General features: G+C 40.6%; 1 protein-coding gene and 1 pseudogene across 1 annotated transcript; one reads left to right on the top strand and one right to left on the bottom strand.

Annotated features, from left to right (window-relative positions):
• LOC133118958 (NACHT, LRR and PYD domains-containing protein 3-like) overlaps nucleotides 1-20,554 on the bottom strand; it is a 734,314-nt pseudogene that overhangs the window by 138,119 nt on the left and 575,641 nt on the right.
• On the top strand, nucleotides 16,694-19,708 carry LOC133118963 (protein NLRC3-like). Its single transcript, XM_061229311.1, has 2 exons — nucleotides 16,694-17,030; nucleotides 17,745-19,708. Exons 1-2 carry the CDS (start codon nucleotides 16,820-16,822, stop codon nucleotides 19,592-19,594), a joined length of 2,061 nt encoding a protein of 686 aa, XP_061085295.1. The 5' UTR covers nucleotides 16,694-16,819; the 3' UTR covers nucleotides 19,595-19,708.

Below are 20,554 nucleotides of genomic sequence, written 5' to 3'. Positions count from 1 at the left end.
CCCCAGCCATGACAAAAAAAAAACCCCAAAAACTCTGAATGTTGAATGTCCATAGATGTTACACACATCTAACACATCACGCATGAAAAAGATCTTGTCCGTGATTGTGCGGTCAGGCACACAGTACGACTGGCCGCTGTGAATCAGTAGACCTAAATAGTTCCTTAGCCTGTTCGACAATACTGTACAGAGGACAGCGAAAATTGCAGAGGTCTCCAATTTTTCAAAAGTGCCAAGTCCCCCTTCTTTGGTAGGAGATAGAGTGCTGCGTGTTGCCAGGAAACTGGTAATGAGCCGCCTTGAAAACACTCCTTCAAGACCTCAAAAATATCAGCACCAAGACATCCCCAAAACTGCTGGCAAAAGTTTGAGGTCAGCCCATCTATCCCAGGCGCCCGGCCTAGTGAGAGCTGTTTCACGGCTGTTGTGAGCTCCTCCAGGCTGAGCTCCTCCAGGCTGATCTCCTCCAGGCTGATCTCCTCCAGGCTGAGCTCCTCCAGGCTGATCTCCTCCAGGCTGAGCTCCTCCAGGCTGAGCTCCCGGTCAAGGGCGTCCCGTTCCTCGGGCCCCAGCAGTGGCAGCCCCTGCAGCAGTTCTGTGGTGCAGTCTGTGTCACACTCCTGTGCCCCGTAGAGCTCAGTGTGAAACTCCACCACGTGTCTCCTCATCTCCGCTGGGTCACACTCCTGTGCCCCGTAGAGGTCAGTGTGAAACTCCACCGCGTGTCTCCTCATCTCCGCTGGGTCACACTCCTGTGCCCCGTAGAGCTCAGTGTGAAACTCCACCGTGTGTCTCCTCATCTCCGCTGGGTCACACTCCTGTGCCCCCGTAGAGCTCAGTGTGAAACTCCACCGTGTGTCTCCTCATCTCCGCTGGGTCACACTCCTGTGCCCCGTAGAGCTCAGTGTGAAACTCCACCGTGTGTCTCCTCATCTCCGCTGGGTCACACTCCTGTGCCCCGTAGAGGGCAGTGTGAAACTCCACCACGTGTCTCCTCATCTCCGCTGGGTCACACTCCTGTGCCCTGTAGAGCTCAGTGTGAAACTCCACCGTGTGTCTCCTCATCTCCGCTGGGTCACACTCCTGTGCCCCGTAGAGCTCAGTGTGAAACTCCACCACGTGTCTCCTCATCCCCGCTGGGTCCGTAGTCACGGAAACACGCCATCTGCTTCTTTTGTGCCACCGATCGCTCGATTCCTCCTCCACAGTTCCCAAAAACATATACATTTCTTGCAAAAACACTATCCTGTAATAGATGGTTGTTAAAATGCCAATAAGATTTCGAACCTTGGAGAATAAGACAGGTGCTAATTTGCTGTCACAAGATGGTGATCTGTAAACCCCACTGGGTAGATAAAGCTTCCCAGTAGCCCAGCCATATGAGTTGCTGTCATATATATTCTGTCCAGTCTGGCTGCACTAATTGTTTACCATTATTTACCATTCTAATCCAGGTATAGTGCCTAAAACCAACCTCCCTTTCACCACTATGGAGTGGAAAAAATATGAATGGTTAAATTTGAGGAAAACAGAATTGCCACACCAGCATTGAAGTTTGTTCCATGGCTGAGGATACACTGACCCTCCCACCACAGGCCCCAGTCCACCTCATTAGCTTCAACATTGTGCGTTTCCTGAAGGAAAACGACATTTAACTTCTTTTGTTTAATGATTTCCGAAACTAAAGCCCTCTTCTGACTGTCCCTCCCACCGTTGATGTTTAATGACCCAATATTTAAAACCTGCATATGTAGACAAAACACCTTGTAGTGCGTGATAATTTCCATTTTATTCAGTTTTCTTTTTCTTTTTCCCAATACTTCCAAATTTAGTCACCTTCCTTATCGCTGTTACACTCTGAGGGAGACAGACCCAACACCAGCCCCCCACAGATCTGATCCACACCCCCACACCCACTCTGAGGGAGACAGACCCAACACCAGCCCCCACAGACCTGATCCACACCCCCACACCCACTCTGAGGGAGACAGACCCAACACCAGCCCCCCACAGACCTGATCCACACCCCCACACCCACTCCGAGGGAGACAGACCCAACACCACCCCCACAGACCTGATCCACACCCCCACACCCACTCTGAGGGAGACAGACCCAACACCAACCCCCACAGACCTGATCCACACCCCCATACCCACTCTGAGGGAGACAGACCCAACACCACCCCCACACAGGCCTGACCAACACCACCCCCACAGACCTGATCCACACCCCCATACCCACTCTGAGGGAGACAGACCCAACACCACCCCCACACAGGCATGACCAACACCACCCCACACAGGCCTGACCAACATCACCCCACAGAGGCCTGACCAGAAAGCAATTGGCACCCAAGAAATTCAAACATTATTAGACACCTTTCTGGACACCACTTACACTCACAGTAAAGAAGGAGTCAATCAGGCAGTATAAAATATCAATTACATATTCAGAAAAACAGCAAAGAAATCCCAATTGGAATAGTAAAAAAACAGACAGAAAAATCCCAAAGATGAAACCTGGTTCGGTGCAAAATGTCAAAACATAAGGAAAGAACTAAATACAAATTCACAACTGGGAAACTATTTATGTTTGAAAATAAATTCCACTGGAAATTTTAACCTGAACTGATAGAGAAAGCACGCAGGGCATTCTATGCCATGAAACATCAAATCCAATTAGAAATTCCAATCACAATTTGGCTAAAACTATTAGAATCAGTAACTGAACCAATTGCCCCATATGGCAGTGAAGCATGGTCCACTTAGAAAGCAAGATTTTGACCTTTGGGACAAACACCAAATTGAAACCCTGCTTGCAGAGTTTTGTAACAATCTCTTATAAATACAAAGAAAAACTACAAACAATGCATGCAGGGCAGAATTCGGCCAATATCCATTATTAATCAAAATACAAAAGAGGGCAATCAAATGTAAACATGTAAAAAACTCTGACCATTATAAAGCCCTGCAGTGCCAAGAGCTGAGCAAAGGAAAGAGTCCCCTCACACAGCTGGTCCTGAGGCTCAGTTCACTAACCACCCCCAACACCTTAAAGCCTGAGGCTCAGTTCACTAACCACCCCCAACACCTTAAAGCCTGAGGCTCAGTTCACTAACCACCCCAACACCTTAAAGCCTGAGGCTCAGTTCACTAACCACCCCCAACACCTTAAAGCCTGAGGCTCAGTTCACTAACCACCCCAACACCTTAAAGCCTGAGGCTCAGTTCACTAACCACCCCCAACACCTTAAAGCCTGAGGCTCAGTTCACTAACCACCCCAACACCTTAAAGCCTGAGGCTCAGTTCACTAACCACCCCCAACACCTTAAAGCCTGAGGCTCAGTTCACTAATCACCCCCAACACCGTAAAGCCTGAGGCTCAGTCACTAACCACCCCAACACCTTAAAGCCTGAGGCTCAGTTCACTAACCACCCCCAACACCTTAAAGCCTGAGGCTCAGTTCACTAACCACCCCCAACACCTTAAAGCCTGAGGCTCAGTTCACTAACCACCCCCAACACCTTAAAGCCTGAGGCTCAGTTCACTAACCACCCCCAACACCTTAAAGCCTGAGGCTCAGTTCACTAACCACCCCCAACACCTTAAAGCCTGAGGCTCAGTTCACTAACCACCCCCAACACCTTAAAGCCTGAGGCTCAGTCACTAACCACCCCCAACACCTTAAAGCCTGAGGCTCAGTTCACTAACCACCCCCAACACCTTAAAGCCTGAGGCTCAGTTCACTAACCACCCCCAACACCTTAAAGCCTGAGGCTCAGTTCACTAACCACCCCCCGTGCGACCCTGTTCAGGATAAGCGGGTTAGGATAATGGATGGATGGATGGATGGATTATTATGATTATTATTATCATTATCATTATCATTATCATCATCATTAACATTATTATTATTATTATTATTATTATTATTATTATTATTATTATTATTATCATCATCATTATTATTTTATAATCATTATTTTTAAAATTCTTATTTTAATGTATGGTTCGTGTTCATTTGTTTATAATCGTTCATGCTAATCGTTCAAGTATTGTTCAGTGTGAAATTAATGTTTTATACCTATACGCTTTGGCAATACAAACTGTAATGAGAGAGAGAGAGAGAGAGAGAGAGAGAGAGAGAGAGAGAGAGAGAGAGAGAGAGAGAGAGAGAGAGAGAGAGAGGGCGCCTTCTAGGGAGCGAGATATAAGCAGCGTGACAACCAACCCGTGTGACAACCACCTGCGATCTGCCCTACTTTAAGTCCCAACATCAAAAGGTTATAATTCTCGAGTTGTTAAGAAGACCAAATACATGTAACCTGTATGTTAAAATGTTCTCTTCTGAATAATAAACACAATAAATGATTCAGCCAATAAAAAGTAGCAAAGCCTCCTTGAACCAGTGTAAGAAAGAAAGAAGAAAAAAAAAGGGGGGGGGATGCAAAAGAGAAACAAAGTATTTCAAGTTCATCGTCATTTTGAACACGGAGGATAAAGAGGCGGTAAAAGAAGAAATAGAATTGAATAAAAGTACGGAGTAAGTAGCCTGTGTGCAGTGGGATGGAGAGAATAGAAGCTAAAAGTTAAGGGGTTTGGGGAGGATTGGGAATTTGAATTTGAGTTGAATCGCAATAACACGCTTTATTCGGTAAACCGGAAACTGAATACAATGGTGCGATGTAGGCAAGGTGTATGCTAGGTTATTTTAAAAAATCCCATGTGGATAAAAACAAAAAGTAATTAAACAAAGATTTCTTATGTTTTCCCCCCAATATATTTGATGTTTTATTTCTAATTTGGATCATTGAATATATGACGGAAGTCACGGCCACACGTAGGCTATGCTACGGGAATTTTTTTTAAATAACTGCGGCGTAAATTCAGTAGCTTTGCCTACGTATTGGTTTGATAATTTTATATCAGCAAATGATAACATCCGTGGAATTAACTGAAGTGAATGTAATTATGTATCGGTAGCCTAATGTTGAACGGTGCGTTAAAGTTTTACCCGCCACATTGTTCAAAATGCCTATTCCACAGCACAACGCTTTGTGTGATCTTTCGTCTCACTTTTAATATTACGGAAAAATATCGTTAATAGCTTCTTAATTACGATGGTAACAAATTCCAACATCAAGGCTCAACCTTTTATTTATCCATTAGGCCCATGATTTCTTTTTTAATAATATGTATATGTTCGCAACAATTCTTCATTTCTGTGGCTCGGACTGCTCATATTTAGGGACGGTGCGGTGTTGTCTGAAAAGCGGTTATGAAATAATGCTACATGCCATATTATATCTGCTGGGTCGTATCTGATCCATAACATCATAGACGCAGCACTTTTTTATTGTGTTCATTTAGCTGTTTTTGAGGATATCATGAAGCCGAACACAAAAGGTCTTTACAAGGCCCGATGGTGTTGTAGCCTCTCGACTGTGACCTCCTCTCTATGCGCCCTCAAGAACAGAACAGCCTATAATACCATGGGACATCATCAGCCCGGGGCCCACAATGATCCCACCCAAACACTTCTCTCATTGCCGCCCCAACCCACATTTTCAAAAGACATTTTTTATGAAATAAAAATGTTAATAGCTTTTAACCACAGTGCCCAGAGCGTTCAAACAATGTGTTTAGGATTACATTATTATATTTATATTTCAAAAGCATCCAGGTCACATGTCCCAGGGGTTCAAAGCCAATACCAAATCATTCCAGCTTTAATCTTTAATCATTGGACACCTCTTTATATTGTTATTACTTCAATATTTAAGTGTAAAAAAAGTGTATTATTTGATTGGAAAAATAATAGATCTTTTTCAGTAGCTTCCAGGTCACTGACACAATGACTCAAAACCAATAGGGGAGAATTCTGCTATCATTCCCACATAAGGCAGAGGTTTTCCTGTTGTCAACATGTGCTTCTTCAGGTTTCATAAATATTGTAGTGGAGAAATTGGATTTCTTTTATTTCCTGGAAAACAATAATTTCACTACTAATATAGGACACATGTCTTTTTATTGTTAATATGTGCTACTTTATCTTTGATAAATATTTTGATTGAAAAGTGAGAGATTTTTTAATTGCTTCAAAGTCACAAGAACCACTTACTTAAAACCAATCTAGAAACATTATACCAATACTCCAGAATTCCCAGAAAGGGCACACCTTTGTGTTGACGTGCTTCTTAATATTTTATAAAATATTGTCCGGTAATTAAAAAATATATAATTATCTTCTGTTAGTGTATGCATTGCACCAGTAGAGGGCGCTAGTGCTAGTATCTCATCCACATCCACAGGCAGGTAGATGGTACAGCAAGCAAGACAAATCCAGTGGCCAGAGTTACAGAATTACACAACTTGGTTCCATTTTCAGGTCACCAAGTTTCCAAATCTACAATGAATTGCTACAATCAAGAATTTCATAATTTCTACTATTAGACATTGCCTCCATGCCAAAAGACTATGTGGAATTGATTCAGGATGAATGGCTTTATTGGGAGCAATGACAAAAGCAGCTATTTCCTTAATGACCTTGTCTACTGTGGTCAGATGATATGACATTAGAGCTCTTTGGCTGGGCATAGGTTTGGTGTTGATTTAAGGATTAATATACAGAAAAGAGCATCATACCTGGGGTAGATATGATAGTGGATCATTAATGTATTGGGGCTGTTTTGCTCCCACTGGTCCTGGGGCCCTTGTTAATAGCAATAGCATTATGAACCCTACCCAAGTACCAGGACATTTTACCCAAAAACCTGGGTAATCACACATGCAAATATCAAAGATCTGGAAAGATTATGGATGGAGGAAGGGTCTAAGATCCCTCCCCATGTGTTCTCCAGTCTTATAAGACATTACAGAAAAAGACCCTGTTATCCTTGCAAGGGGAGGGTGTCTAACATCCTGAATACAGGGGGGCAATAATTGTGATGCCTAATTTCACTCAATAAATGTATGATCTGAGAAATGTGTAATTTAGTGTCATTAGTAAAATACATTCTGCATATCAGACAGTCAATGTATAGCTGAGCACTGGCATTATTTTTATTATGAAGAAACACTTCTTCAACATTATCAATGGTCCCACGTTACTGTTAAGCAGTGTGACAACCAACCCGTGTGACAACCATCTGCGATCTGCCCTACTTTAAGTCCCAACATCAAAAGGTTATAATTCTCGAGTTGTTAAGAATACCAAATACATGTAACCTAACCTGTATGTTAAAATGTTCTCTTCTGAATAATAAACACAATAAATGATTCAGCCAATAAAAAGTAGCAAAGCCTCCTTGAACCAGTGTAAGAAAAGAAAAAGAAAAAAAAAGGGGGGGAGGGTGCAAAAGAGAAACTAAAAGTATTTCAAGCTCATCGTCATTTTGAACACGGAGGATAAAGAGGCGGTAAAAGAAGAAATAGAATTGAATAAAAGTACGGAGTAAGTAGCCTGTGTGCAGTGGGATGGAGAGAATAGAAGCTAAAAGTTAAGGGGTTTGGGGAGAATTGGGAATTTGAATTTGAGTTGAATCGCAATAACACGCTTAATTCGGTAAACCGGAAACTGTGAATAAAATGGTGCGATATAGGCAAGGTGTATGCTAGGTTAATCCCATGTGGATAAAAACAAAAAGTAATTAAACAAAGATTTCTTATGTTTCGCCCCAATATATTTGATGTTTTATTTCTAATTTGGATCGTTGAATATATGACGGAAGTCACGGCCACATGTAGGCTATGCTACGGGAATTTTTTTCAAATAACTGCGGCGTAAATTCAGTAGCTTTGCCTACGTATTGGTTTGATAATTTTATATCAGCAAATGACAACATCCGTGAAATTAACTGAAGTGAATGCAATTTTGTATCGGTAGCCTCATGTTGAACGGTGCGGTAAAGTTGTACCCACCACATTGTTCAAAATGCCTATTCCACAGCACAACGCTTTGTGTGATCTTTCGTCTCACTTTTAATATTACGGGAAAATATCGTTAATAGCTTCTTAATTACGATGGCAACAAATTCCAACATCCAACAACAACCTTTTATTTATCCATTAGGCCCATGATTTATTTTTTTAATAATATGTATATGTTCGCGTCTGAAAAGCGGTTATAAAATAATGCTACATGCCATATTATATCTGCTGGGTCATATCTGATCCATAACATCATAGAAGTGTCACTTTTTTGTTGTGTTCATTTAGGGGTTCAAAGCCAATACCAAATAATCTGGCACATAGGACACCTCTTTTTATTGTTATTACTTACATATTTAAGTGTACAAAAAGTGTATTATTTGATTGGAAAAATAATAGATCTTTTTCAGTAGCTTCCAGGTCACTGAGACAATGACTCAAAACCAATAGGGGAGAATTCTGCTGTCATTCCCACATAAGGCAGAGGATTTCCTGTTGTCAACATGTGCTTCTTCAGGTTTCATAAATATTGTAGTGGAGAATTTGGATTTCTTTTATTTCCTGGAAAACAATAATTTCACTACTAATATAGGACACATGTCTTTTTATTGTTAATATGTGCTACTTTATCTTTGATAAATATTTTGATTGAAAATAGATTTTTTAATTGCTTCAAAGTCACATGACCCACTAACTCAAAACCAATATAGAAACATTATTCCAATACTCCCAAATTCCCAGAAAGGGCACACCTTTTTGTGCTTCTTAATATTTTATTAAATATTGTAATGGAAACGTAATAGTGACGCAATACCAATAGCATATAATACTACTATGAATCCCATTCAGGGCACACATCTTTCTATTGTCAATACGCACTACTTAGTGTCTTAAAAATATATACACTCACTGAGCACTTTATTACACCTACTTATTCATTATTAAATCAGCTAATTATGTGGCAGTAGTGCAACGCATACAATCATGGAGATACGGGTCAGGAGCTTCAGTTAATGTTCACATCAACCATCAGAATGGGGAAAAAATGTGACCGTGGAATGATTGTTGGTGGCAGACAGGGTGGTTTGAGTATCTCAGAAACTGCTGATATCCTGGGATTTTCATGCACACTAGTCTCTAGAGTTTGAAAAGAATGGTGCAAAAAAACAAACAAAAAATTCAGTGAGCAGCAGTTCTGCAGACAGAAACGCCTTCTTAATGAGAGACGTCAGAGGAGAATGGCCAGACTGGTCAAAGCTGACAGGAAGGTGACAATTATACAAATTAAAGTGGATAGGCTACAGCAGTAGAAGTCTTAAAAAAACAAGTCTAATAAATACCTAATAAAGTGGTCACTGAGTGTTTATTGAAAGAAGAATTAGTTTAAAAATTAGTAGATTTATTTGCTCATGAAATACAAATCTTTTTTCAATATCTTCCCAACCATGAAACCTAGTGAATAAAAGCCAATATGAAATAATTTGATAATGATCCCACAATTCTTAAATCAATATTTAATTTGACAAATTCAAAATGACTACTTAATTTATTTCATGAAAAAAGTAATTAAACACCCAGGTCATCCCTGTGCAAAAGTAATTGTCCCCTTAATCTCACGAGCTGGTTGCACCACCTTTTGCACTTGTAACCTGTAATTTGATATCGATCTTTCAACTAAAGAACTGTTTAATTGAAACAAATTGGATTGCCATGATCAAAGAAAACTCCAGAAGAGATGAGAAAAAGGTTAATCAGGTCTGGAAAGGGTTACACGGCCATTTTTAAGGCTCTGGGACTCCTAACTACAGAGAGTGCCATTATCTCCAAATGGAGAACACTTGAAGCAGTGGGGAATCTTCCTGGGAGTGGCTGGCCTGCTAAAATTCCTCCAAGGGCACAGTGACAACTCATCCAGGAAGTCACACATGATCCCAGAAGAACATCCAAAGACCTGCAGGCCTCTCTAGCCTCAGCTAATGTCTGTATCCACGACTGCACAATAGAGACTGGGCAAGAAGGGATTCATAAAAGAGTAGCAAGGTGGAAACCACTGCTTATCAAGAGTACATCAAGATATCAAGAGAACATCAGTGCTTGTCTCACAGTTGCAAAAAAAGCACCTGGGTGATCCCTAAGCCTTTTGGGATAATGTTCTATGTAGCAATCATGCTTTATGGAGCAACTATGCTGTTTTGTGTCAATGGGTCATGTGACCTGGAAGCTATTGGGGGCGGGGGGGGGGGGGGGGGAGAAAAAAAAGGAAATCTACTATTTTCTAATCTACTACACAATAAGGATATATTGGCAATACAACAATGTGTGCCCTAATATGGTAGGAATAGTAGAATTAATTGACTTTGGTTTGGAATCAATGGGTCATGTGACCTGCATGCTATTAAAATATTCAGGTAATAATTGAAATATTTTTGTGTAAAAGTGTAACATGAACTCCCCGGGGATCCAGGAGTTGTACCCTTATCTCCATGGTAACTACTTTTCAGACAACACCGCACTTCATAAATACGACGGTTCATAAATATGAACAGCCTGAGCCACAAAAATGAAGACTTGTTGTGAACATATAAATATCATTAAAAACTAAACCACCTCATAACACACCTGTTCTGCAATGTATTAACATCGTAATTTTGAAGCGATGTTTTTGTGCGATGATCAAACAAAGCGTTGTGCCGTGTTCTCTAAGCCATTTAAAGTATTAACTTATTCTAGAAAGAATTCAGACATATTTTGAGGAAATAGATTTTCCCACCCACCGATAGAAGCCTATTTATCTTGAATTGAGACTTATGGATATAATAACAGTTTTGGATTTGGATATACTTTATCAAACACCTGTATGAACCTTGTGTGGAACGTCATTGTTTTTATTTTTGCTCTAGCTGTCAGACTGTTTGGATTTGTGATCAAATGTAGAATGTACAGAACGTGGCATGCTATTGTTGGTTTTTGTGTTGTTCCTCCATGTTAGGTGAGAGTAAGAACTAAGACAAATGACCTTAAATTGATTTCTGCTATGTTAAATTTGGTGGTGGTTTGCTAATTCATGTGTGGAGCTTTCATAGTTTCATAGTTTCTATTATTTGAAATGAGCCAACAGCTTCCGTCTACAGGAGCATGTTAAACATGTTCAGGGTTCATATTTGACATCCAACTCTAACCAGTCCCAATTCACAACGACTCAGTGGCCATGTCTTTCCTGTTGAATCATATTCCGTCTTTCCTTGTTTCAATCATATTCAATTCAGCAGCCACTTTAGGAGCAGGAATTGTGGTTAGTTGTATTAGACGCCGTTTCTTGTTTGTACCACAAGGTGGCAGTACGTAGCTGTGTATGCTGCTTCAAAGCAGGAAAGCGTGTTTTCAAAGCCACGTCAATGCCAGTCTGCGTTATGCTTGAGTTGGAAACAAAGAATACGTGATAAAAATGCTTTTACATTTTACATTGAGGCTACTTAAGAAATAATGATCTGCTTTGATTAATAATTGGTTTTTGCCTTTGGCTGGGCATAGGTTTGGTGTTGATTAAGGATTAATATACAGAAAAGAGCATCATACCTGGGGTAGATACGACAGTGGATTGTTAATGTCTTGGGGCTGTTTTGCTCCCACTGGTCCTGGGGCCCTTGTTAATAGCAATAGCATTATGAACTCTACCCAAGTACCAGAACATTTTACCCAAAAACCTGGGTAATCACACATGCAAATATCAAAGATCTGGAAAGGTTATGGATGGAGGAAGGGTCTAAGATCACTCCCCATGTGTTCTCCAGTCTTATAAGACATTACAGAAAAAGACCCCATTATCCTTGCAAGGGGAGGGTGTCTAACATCCTGAATACAGGGGGGCAATAATTGTGATGCCTAATTTCACTCAATGAATGTATGATCTGAGAAATGTGTAATTTTGGTTGAGTCATTAGTAAAATACATTCTGCATGTCAGACAGTTAATGTATAGCTGAGCACTGGCATTATTTTTATTATTTGTTTTGTGTGTGTGTATATTATAAAGAAACACTTCTTCAACATTATCAATGGTCCCACATTACTGAGGTGACTGTATAGTATGTTGCTCTGTGATGGATTTGCAACCTGTCCAGGGTGTTTTCCTGCCTCTCACCCAGTGCATGCTGGGATAGGCTCCAGCCCCCCCATGACCCTGACCAGAAGTGAGTGTATTAGATCATGGATGGATGGATGTGGAGTGTAGGTTTATGGACCATTTAAATTCCAGACTGCTTCCTGTCAACACTGTGCTATATTGTGTATGTGCTTGTCTGTTTGTGTTAGTGTGTCTATATGTGTGTTCAGTGTGTTCTCATTTTGTGTGTTTACAGGTTGGCTGATTTGGGTCTGAACCCACATGTGGTCTAGTCTGGTCTGACGTGTTCCAGTCTTCTGAGATGGGGGGCACTGCTTCTAGCCAAGAGAGCAAAGGTGGAACCCTCAGCACTGACAGAAAGAGGTATAAATGCATGACTCAGATATTTAATGTGCTGCAGTCAGGGTGAGTTTAACTGGAAGCTCTGTCTCCATGTTTTGTTCACAGGGTCCAGGTAGAAAGAGCAGGGTCACCTGTACCCAGCTGTCTGTCTATGAAGAGTGATCGTTCAATGGATCATCCACTCTACTTCAGACGAGAGGTCACAGGGGATCAAAGGTAATTAAACAGGTTCAAACTAACACCAGGGCGTGGTGAGTCAGTCCCCCTGATCACAACACTAAATGTTAAGCAGTTACAGTGAGCTCCATGATAAATATGTTCTTAAAATAATAGTTATTGACGTAAACCTTTTTTTCCAACATGTGTATTGTGCTTTATTAATGATTGGAATCAACTGATTATTGCCACTCCTGGTTTAATACTTTATGCAAACACCCCTCGCAAACATGACAGCCCTTTTCCATGATGTGTGATATGGTTAGAGATCACATTTGGAGGGATTTTTGACCATTCCTGCAGGCAGAACCTTTCAGAATCCTTGATAACCTTGGGTTTGCCGTATGGACCCCAGACCACAGGTTTTAAGTCTGGAGACTGAGATGGCAATTGCAGAACATGGATGCTGCTTTTACTTAACCATTTCTGTGTGGATTTGTTTGTATGTTTGGAGTCATTGTCCCACTGGGAAATCTACCTACGGCCAAGTCTCAGCCACCAGATTTTCTGATAAGATTTCCTGGTACTTTGTTGAATGAATTGTTCCATTGATGGTAAATAATGTTTGAGTTTGTTGGTATGGAGATGCCATCCTATCCATCCTATGCAGTGGACCTTGGTGGTGATACTGGATGGGGGGCTGAAAACTAAAAGTCTTAAACCTATCAATAGCTCGCGCTCCAGCATTGCATTTGAATATATGCCATTTCATCAATACCTTTATTCAAAGCACCTTACAATACCATGAGCTCATATCATTTTCAGGATGGCTGGCACCAGTGGGAATTCTGTCCATAACTTTGTCTGTCATCTCAGTTTGCACAGCCAGAAATGTTGCCTTCCATATTTCATCAGCCAGTTATTTTCCATAAACGGTGAACATAGCTACAGTCAAGCAGCTCATTTGAACTTGTCTCGGGTAACTTACGGGTAACTACACGGGTAACTTAGTGTGTTTAGACAAGTGATCGGCTATGTCTCTATACAGAGTTACAATTAACTACCTCCATCAAGCTCACACGCTATGGTAGCTTTACCCAGCATTGACAGCTTGATGCTATTTCCAGTATCAGTTTTCAAGTCATGCTTCCGAGTGCTCTCCAATAAATGTTTCAAATCTGTAATGCCTTGCCGAGTCCATGCCGTGTCTACTCCTAAAAGCAAACATGAGAAGCAGAAAAGCTTCTTAGCTACACTCGCTCTTAGCTAGCCAGTCTGTTTATTCAAACTAAGAATCACAAAACCTACGATTTTGTTGTTTGTCCTGTTGCCGAAGCTGCACCTGGTTTGGTCCTCAATCTCTTTGTTTTGAGTTTTTCCTCCAAAGACATCTTAGAAAACAGATGATTAGTGAAGTACATATTTGTTCATATTTGTGCCCGCCATTTCATTAATTCAGCACTATTCACACGCCTCAAATGGACATCAAATTGAAGATGCGTGTCTCACACAGACCTTCAGATTAAATTGAGCAGTTTGGTCCACATAAAGTGCTCTTGTACTGTGTGAAAAGTAAAAAAAAAAGTAACTCTAAAGGCTTCTTTACAATTGCAACAAAAACTGTGAAACAAACCCACAGTATGTTGTAATTATATATTTTACAGTATTCTGATTTTGTTAAATGATTCCACTCTCTTCTACTGCGTCCTTTACCTTTACCTTTATTTAGAACCACAAAAACAGCTAAACAGTGAAGCTATAGGTATCTTTTGTGTAGGTGATCTAAACAAATGTTCCTATAGTATTTCACGATAAATGAGTTATTTTAAACAATAGTGTGGAAGTGCAAGTTTTCTTCAAAGATATGAAGGAACAATGCATGTTTTGAACAGGCAAACAGGCTGTGTTACAAATGCTTACCATTTTGAGTGTTGTGTCTAAGATTTTGAAAATTGAGCACAAACTTGTTTGTAAAAAACTGTAATATGAAATAAGATGAGAAACAAGACCTACACAAGGATAATAAAAAAAACTTCTTTCCCCGTTTTTCTTTCTTCAAAAGAAAAAAGGGAGGGCTTAGCCCTGTTAGCCCAGTTATACCAGCCGCCACTCATCTTATCCCTTTTGAAAAATAGTATATTTTCAAGTACACTTTTTTGGAGAAAACGTTAACTATACTCCTAGTTTACTTGTTCTATACTTGTTTTTGTACTAAGTAGACTAAATTGTTTTAAGTATATTTAATTTACTTTAAAGCAGTGTTTCTCAACTCCAGTCCTTGGGACCCACTTTCCAGGAGGTTTTTGTTGCACCCAGGAACTTACACACCTGATTTAATGACTGAACCAATCAAGTCACTAAAAAATGCCCTTGATTAGTTAAATCAGATGTGTGTGTGTTCCTGGTTACATCAAAAATTTTCTGGCAAGTGGGTCCTGGACTGGAGTTGTGAAGCGCTGCTTTAAAGTTAACTACAAGTATACTTTTGAATGCTTCAAAGTATCTGGGTAGTTCACTTTCATTTAAGTATACTTACTGAACTACTTGCAAGTAGACTTTAGAACACTTAAAAGTGTTTGTGCAGTATACTTTCTATTTATAAAGTAAACTTACTGAAATATTTATAAATATAGTTTTGAATACTGGTGTGATGCAAGGAATACAATTTTTTTTAAAAGGATACGAATATGTTCTATAAGTAAAGTTTAGTTCTTGAAAGTATGCCAAAAGTAAACTAAAAGAATACTATCCTTTAAAAGTACTTTTAGTATAATTAACGTATTTTTCTTAAGGGATGGTCAATTATCACCTGTGCCTTCTGAATTGACAGTTCCTTGGCTTTTCCCATGCTGATGGTTCACAAAGGGATATTGCATGCTTGTTACCTCATTTTAATACTCTGGTGAAACAGAAGTGAGGGTATATAAATATATTTTTCCCATATGTTTGAACATAACATATAGATCATTAATTAAAAATTAATAATAGGTTAATTTCAAAGCCGATCACATATTTCTCATCTCTCAGACAGTGGGTCCTCCACTCAACTTCAGAGGAGAGTTCACTAAAATATATCTGCTAATATTCACAACCATTTTAATAATAAACCTGTGTCAACCAGAGGCAGATGGGTTCCCCCACTGAGTCAGGTTCTGCTCAAGGTTTCTTCCTATTAGCCAGGGAGATTTTCCTTGCCACTGTTGCCCTAGGTGTACTCTTGGGGGCCAGTTCTCTGGAAAGCTGCTTTGCGACAAAGCCCCTTTGTTAAAAGCGTGATACAAATAAAAATTGATTGATTGAGTTTAACTGGAAGCTCTGTCTCCATGTTTTCTTTACAGGGTGCAGCTCTCTTCAGAAGAGAAGATACCAGAGAAACTGTCTTTCCCAAAACAGGTGTGAGATCAGATTTTCTTCCTAATTGTTTTCAATTGATTATGCCGTTTTCTTTGTGCAGTCCATTTAATTTGAATATACAGTACACTCACTGAGCACTTTATTAGGTATTTATTACACTTATTTTTTAGACTTCTTCTGCTGTAGCCTATCCACTGAGAGTTATGAAACATTTTGTGTTCAGAGATGCTCTTCTGCATACCACTGTTGTAATGTGTGGTTATCTGTGTTACTGTCACCTTCCTGTCAGTTTTGACTTGTCTGGCCATTCTCCTCTGACGTCTCTCATTAACAAGGCCTTTCGGTCTGCTGCCATTGGAGTTTTGTTTTTTGCACCATTCCTTGCAAACTCTAGAGATTAGTGTGCATGAAAATCCCAGGGTATCAGCAGGTTCTGAGATACTCAAACCACCCTCTCTTCCACCAACAATCATTCCACAGTCACTTCTATCACATTTCTTCCCCATTCTGATGGTTGATGTGAACATTAACTGAAGCTCCTGACCCCAGTCTACATTAATGTATGCATTGCGCTGCTGCCACACAATTGGCTGATTCGATAATCATTACATTACATTACATTACATTATTGGCATTTGGCAGACGCTCTTATCCAGAGTGACGTACAGTTGATGAGACTAAGCAGGAGACAATCCTCCCCTGGAGCAATGCAGGGTTAAGGGCCTTGCTCAAGAGCTATACCTGTGGTATACTTGTGGCTATACCTCTTCATGTGTTTATTTCAGTCTCTTGTGCTCACTCTGTTGAGGCTGAAGAAGAATGGAAAGTTGAAACTGTTTCAGGGCCATCTGAGTCAGGACTGCCCAGAATGCTTTAAGACTCTGTCTAAAGATCCTTCTGTGCTGGAGAAGTTCATGAAGATGAAGGAATCGTTCAAGAGTCATCAAAGCCATGACTACCCAGAATGCAATGAGAGAGAGCAGGAGGATCCTGAGGTCCTGTACATTGTTGAGAAGATGCTGGAGACCTGTGGGAGTGAGAGGTCTCTGAAGATCACACTTCACATCCTGAGGAACATGAAGCAGAATGATCTCACTGACTCACTGGAGAGAGATGAGCAGCACAGTAAGTTCTCTCTCATTGCTACTGTGTGTCTATTAGAGTGCTGACATGAGTTTAGCAAACAGATCTCACAGTGCAGTTCTGATTTATAGAATTCACACTTTCATGATAATGCTTTACCTTGATAATCTCGAAAACATCATGAACAACATGTTCACAATGGCATTTAAATGAAATTATAGCCTCAAGTAGTGATTGCACAGAAGATTAAATGTCTCTGAAGGGGAATCAATCCAGGAACTTTGTGCTCAAAAGTCAGTAACAGACTGCCCTGAGTTTGTGCAGTAACTAAAGCACTGTGCCATCAGAGAGACTGTCCTGAGTTTGTGCAGTAACTAAAGCACTGTCCCATCAGACAGACTGTCCTGAGTTTGTGCAGTAACTAAAGCACTGTCCCATCAGACAGACTGTCCTGAGTTCATATTCAGGGCAGAATAGATTTTAAAATGACCATGTGACCTTTGACAGTATTTGAAGGTGTTCATTCTTATTTTACAAGTGCAGCAGTATGTAATTTTTGCTCATTTGTTTTATTTGTGATTGATTATCATTGATAGGTCTGTAATATTGTGAGAGAGGTGTGTTACACTGTTAAAGGTTTGTAACACTGTTGTGTGTAAAATACTGTGAAAACTGCTTTTCTTCTTAATCTTTTATTGAATTGTAAACTTTAATCTTATTTTAAACATAATTATTTCTCATATTTCCTCTCTTCAGATGAATCCATTAAAAGAGCCCAGCAGGAACTGAAAACTCATCTGAAGAAGAAGTTTGAATACATATTTGAAGGTTTAGCAGTGCAGGGCCACACAACTCTCCTCAATGAGATCTATACAGAGCTCTACATCACAGAGGGGGGAAGTGGGGGGGTCAATAATGAGCACGAGGTCAGACAGATTGAGACAGCATCCAAGAGACAAACCACCCAGGAGACTCCAATCCTCTGCAATGACATCTTTAAGCCTTTACCTGGACAAGAGAAACACATCAGAACTGTGCTTACAAAGGGCATCGCTGGCATTGGGAAAACCGTCTCTGTGCAGAAGTTCATTCTGGACTGGGCAGAAGGAAAAGCCAATCAGGGCATTGATTTCATCTTCACTCTTCCTTTTCGAGATCTGAATCTGAAGAAGGAAGGAGCATTCAGTCTGATGCAACTTCTGCAGCACTACGTTCCACAACTGGAAGAGATCAAAAGTGTTGATGGTAATGAAGTCAAAGTTGTGTTTATCTTTGATGGTCTGGATGAGTGTCGACTTCCTCTACATTTCCAAAGCAATGAGATCTGCTCTGATATAACAGAGTCATCATCAGTGGATGTGCTGCTGACCAACCTCATTAAGGGGAATCTGCTTCCCTCTGCTCTCCTCTGGATCACCTCCCGACCTGCAGCAGCCAATCAGATCCCTCCTGAGTGCATCCACCAGGTGACAGAGGTACGAGGGTTCAATGACCCACAGAAGGAGGAGTACTTCAGAACGAGAATCAGAGATCAGAAGCAGGCCACCAGAATCATCTCACACATCCAGTCATCCAGGAGTCTCTACATCATGTGTCACATACCAGTCTTCTGCTGGATTTCTGCTACTGTTCTGGAGACAATGTTGGATAAAGTAGAGAGTGGAGATCTGCCCAAAACTCTGACTGAAATGTACACACACTTCCTGCTCATTCAGACTAATGTGAAGAATCTGAAGTATCGTGGCTCTGATGAAACAAACCCAAAGATGACAGCATCAGATACAGAAATCATCCTGAAACTGGGGCAGCTGGCTTTTGTACAGCTGGAAAAGGGCAATCTGATATTCTATGAAGAGGACCTGAGAGACAGTCGCATTGATGTCAGTGAAGCTTCAGTGTACTCTGGGGTGTGCACAGAGATCTTTAAAAAGGAGCGTGGGTTGGGTCAGGAGAAGGTCTACTGCTTTGTGCATCTGAGCATTCAGGAGTATCTGGCCGCCTTGTTTGTGTTTCATTCATGTGTAAATGAGAACAGAAATGTGCTCAGAGCATTAAAATCAAAACCTCACAGTGGCAGAGTGCAGCTGTCTGAGTTACACAGGAGGGCAGTGGATCAGGCCTTAGAGAGTAAGAACGGACACCTGGACCTTTTCCTCCGATTCCTTCTCGGCCTCTCTCTGGACTCCATTCAGCCCCTCTTAGGAGGACTACTGACACAGACAGGAAGCAGATCTGATGGAGGACGATGGAAAACAAAACTCTTTCAGAGACGACAGACAGAAAGCAGATCAGAGAGCATCAAGAAAACAGTCCAGTACATTAAGGAGAAGATCGAATCCGAATCTTCTGCAGAGAGGACCATCAATCTGTTCCACTGTCTGAATGAACTGAATGACAACTCTGCAGTGGAGGAAATCCAGAATTCCCTGAGATCAGGAAAACTTTCTGATAAAGAGCTGGAACCCCACCAATGTTCAGCTCTGGCCTTTGTGTTACTGATGTCAGAGGAGGTCCTGGATGAGTTTGACTTGAAGACCTACAACACATCCGAAGCAGGTCGTCACAGACTGCTACCAGTAGTCAGGAACTGCAGGAAGGCCATGTGAGTATTATGTCATTATTCATGTAGATGATGGACAGCATATTTTCATACTTTATCATTTTAGTCAGTGCAATAAAATTGTCAGGCAACTGAAAATTTGATTATAATATCTGAATCTAGCTTGTGCCCTCATTTAATGTTCTGAATCCAGAACATAAGCTGCAAAAACTCCTCACTTATATATTTTATTTTATTTTATTTACTATTATTATTATTTCCAAAGATAAACTGTCAAATAAATGATGAATTTGTTGTAAGTGAAAGGCAGAGTAATCTGATGGATCAACATGTCAAAACATACATCACAACTCATGTTTGGGCTTAAGGGGGAGAATGGGGGGATTCTAGGTTCATCCTGTAATCTCAGCTAGTTTTTATTTAGTTTTTTTAAACTATTCTCCACACCTCTAGGGCAGCAGTAATGTTCAGTGCACGGTAACCCACCATCTCCCACACATAGGTGCTGATGACTCGAATAAGGACGAGTAGTGGAGAGGAGTGAAAGAGAGGGAGATGAATATTGTTGGTATATCTAGTGTGTGTGTGTGTGAACTGCCGAATTAAGACAGAATAGATCCTGGCAAGGTTTTGGCAGGGATTCTGGGTGATGCAAATATTTGTAGCTGAAAGAGCATGTTATTTGAATGTTCATATCACAAATGGACAGTAAATTCACTTTAGCAAAAAGTGGGGATGATGGCTCATAACGGTTAGAGTAATTCGTCTTATAATTTATTTCAGCAAAATGGAGATTCTGTGAAGAGAGGTGGGGTATGTGGCAGCCCATGCAATATTACAGTGTAGAAGATAAGGGGAAATGAGGCTGTAGTTCAGAGTTAAGACAGGACTGGTGAACCCAAGGATGGACTTTACAGATGATGGGTGATTTTGTTATGTATGTGTATGTGATTATTCCAGTTTAACGTTTCAACATTTCTTTATTTTTCCAGAAAATGTATCACTT

Source organism: Conger conger, chromosome 19 (genome assembly GCF_963514075.1).
Source record: "Conger conger chromosome 19, fConCon1.1, whole genome shotgun sequence".
Lineage (NCBI taxonomy): Eukaryota > Metazoa > Chordata > Actinopteri > Anguilliformes > Congridae > Conger > Conger conger.
The sequence above is the reverse complement of the archived record's forward strand: the minus strand, read 5'-3'. Positions and strand labels throughout refer to the sequence as shown.

Excerpts from the sequence above, each read along its gene's own strand:
- LOC133118963 (XM_061229311.1), top strand. The coding sequence starts at position 16,820 with ATGAAGATGAAGGAATCGTTCAAGAGTCATCAAAGCCATGACTACCCA. Across the intron at positions 17,031-17,744 it reads GGAGAGAGATGAGCAGCACA|ATGAATCCATTAAAAGAGCC; the intron begins GTAAGTTCTCTC and ends TCCTCTCTTCAG.